Source organism: Trachymyrmex septentrionalis, unplaced genomic scaffold, assembly GCF_001594115.1.
Source record: "Trachymyrmex septentrionalis isolate Tsep2-gDNA-1 unplaced genomic scaffold, Tsep1.0 scaffold52, whole genome shotgun sequence".
Taxonomy (NCBI): Eukaryota; Metazoa; Arthropoda; class Insecta; order Hymenoptera; family Formicidae; genus Trachymyrmex; species Trachymyrmex septentrionalis.
In genome coordinates this window covers 573813-576532 of record NW_017305694.1, presented here as the reverse complement: position 1 = coordinate 576532, position 2720 = coordinate 573813, and the positions used below count along the sequence as shown (strand labels likewise).

The 2720-nt window shown below is 31.6% G+C and overlaps 1 protein-coding gene across 2 annotated transcripts in view; it reads left to right on the top strand.

The window, feature by feature from the left end:
- Nucleotides 1-2018, top strand: part of LOC108751812 (TBC1 domain family member 13) — a 5739-nt gene extending 3721 nt beyond the window's left edge. For both annotated transcript variants that reach the window (XM_018492228.1, XM_018492227.1), the window contains 5 exons: nt 562-760; nt 842-1043; nt 1145-1267; nt 1343-1400; nt 1517-2018. In XM_018492228.1, coding sequence (XP_018347730.1) covers nt 562-760; nt 842-1043; nt 1145-1267; nt 1343-1400; nt 1517-1585 — 651 coding nt within the window. In that variant the 3' untranslated portion in view covers nt 1586-2018. The remainder of the gene's footprint in view (nt 1-561; nt 761-841; nt 1044-1144; nt 1268-1342; nt 1401-1516) is intronic.
- Nucleotides 2019-2720: the final 702 nt, after the last annotated feature.

Below are 2720 nucleotides of genomic sequence, written 5' to 3'. Positions count from 1 at the left end.
AAAAAAAGGGGGGGGGGGAGGCAAACTAATGGAGTCACATTTTTTTGGGCCGGAGTCGAAATCGACATTTTTATATTATAATAACTTTATTACTTTTTAAAAAAACAAGATTTTATAAAAATATGTAACTATATAATAATATAATAATATTGCATCCTCAATTTATAAAGAAATCAAATCATTCGTTTGTTCAGTTTTTATTAGAATTACATCAAAGTTTGTACTGAAATTGTCTCAAATTTAATGAACGAATTAATAATTAAAATAGAACAGTTGTTTTTTGAACGCTCATCGGCGCGTGTTAAGTTGTATAATTTCGATTAATCCACCGAAATTTTCTCTTATTTTCGGCCGAAATCGAACTGAAATTCTGATTTTTTTATCGGAACTGACTGAAACTGAAAACAAACCGAAATTTCGGTCGGACTCTACTTAAGACATTACTTAAGACAGTTTCGAAATAAGAACTGACTATGAATACTGCCTATAAACAGAAAAGTTTCATAACATTCTGCAAATACGACTCATGTTACTACATTACATTACTGTTTTATCTATTAGATAGCGGTTTCCGTCAGAAAAGCTACGGAAGATTACGCGCCATTATCCGAAGGTGGTGAAGCACACTGGGAAGTTTTGGAAAGAATACTCTTCTTATATGCTAAATTGAATCCCGGCCAAGGTTACGTACAGGGAATGAATGAAATAGTTGGACCTATATATCACGCATTTGCTTGTGATCCAGATCCTACATGGAGAAGTATATATTATATAAAAGCAATTGAAATCCATAAATGATCTGCTGAGAGCGATATCTATATATCTATTTTATGTTTCGTAGAACACGCCGAGGCAGATACTTTTTTCTGTTTTACTAATCTGATGGCTGAAATACGTGATTTTTTTATAAAGACGTTAGATGAAGCTGAATTTGGAATTAATTCGATGATGAGTAAATTGACCAATCAAGTTAGAGCCAATGATCCTGATATTTGGTTGCGTTTACATCAGCAAGAGCTATGCCCGCAATATTACAGCTTTAGGTAATATTATAGTATATCGATGATTATTATCGTTATCGTCATGCTTATAATTCTCATTGACTCTCTCTAATTCATCTTGTTATTCCTGTGCTTGGAACAAGATGGTTGACGCTCCTTCTTTCGCAAGAATTTCCTCTACCAGATGTTATGAGGATATGGGATTCCTTGTTTGCTGATGAGAATAGATTCAGTTTCCTCATACATATCTGCTGTGCTATGATCTTGTAAGTAAACAAATTTTATCATGTTTTTGGTAATAATTTTCGTCGTTCTTTTAGCACATGTATACGTATTTTTAGATTACTCAGGGATCAGTTACTGGCCGGCGACTTTGCTACAAATGTTAAACTCCTGCAGGTGAGAGACACAAATATATTTTATTAATTTATATGTGCATTTATATTTTCTATTATTATATATTACCAGAATATAGTAAGGTGTGCCATGCCAAAAAAATAATGTTTTATGTCTAGAATTTTCCCTCGATGGACATCCAGATTGTGCTCTCTAAAGCTGCTGCCCTGGCAGGCAAGACTTTATAATTTTTGTAATTAATTAAGAACACGGACAAGATGCAATAATTTCTCGGTATATCAAATATCATGATTTTCCTCCTCTCTTTTTCCTGAATTGTTACAACCACAGGTGATATATCGTAAAGTGTAATTTTATATACCGTCATTCTCGAGAGGAGAGAAATGCAATGAAATATCAATTATATAATATAATATCATGTAGATGTTCAAGTTGATATGTTCAAGCCAATCTTATATCAAATATTTAACAGCTGTATATATGATACATACTCTTATGCGAATACTGAAATCTGTATACAGCATTTTGCCAGATGTTAAATTTTTTGATATATGCATATATAGAGAATATATTTGTGTATATACAAGATGTTAATATTGGAATGTAACATGTGGAAGTCAAAATGTAAATTTATACAAAAAATATGATAATCATTTCGTAAACGGTAGATAATAAAATGAAAATTAATGGCCTTTTCTACCAATATAAATTAACTTTAATTTCAGTTTAATCTATTGTTTATCTTTTTTTATATATAGTTATAAGAATTAGAGAAAAAGATAAGGAGTAAATTAAATTGAGATTAAAATTAATCTACATTGGTAGAAATAGACATAAATTTTGAAAAGGGAAATCTGATTTAAGCTTTCCCGATTGTCCACTACAATATGAATTTTGCAATAATCGCATCGCAATAGATTAGTACCATTTATATATGCCATAGTAATTACGCGATATGTTAAGAGGAGAAATTACATTTTATAATCTTATTTTTGTAATAAAATGCGTCATTCGAACTACGTTTATAAAATAAAGGGAAATGTTATCAGTTTTCCATCAGGTTTATTGAATTGCCGTATTCCATCCTATATAACATATATCTCTATAATTAGATTACTTTGCAAACGGTCGACGACACAATTTGAGCCTTCTAGAAATGTGCATTTTTCATTCTACTTGCGAGAGAGATTCTAATAAAATCATTCTACTTACTATAGAGTGAGTAAGACAGAGAAAGCGGCGATCATTATTGGATTAATAAAGCCGTCGTCTTCCCTGGCAGAGTAAACCGAATTTCCAGATTTTATTTCATCTCGTCTCACTCTCTGTGGAGTAGAATGATTGACCCGGACGAGATGGCGA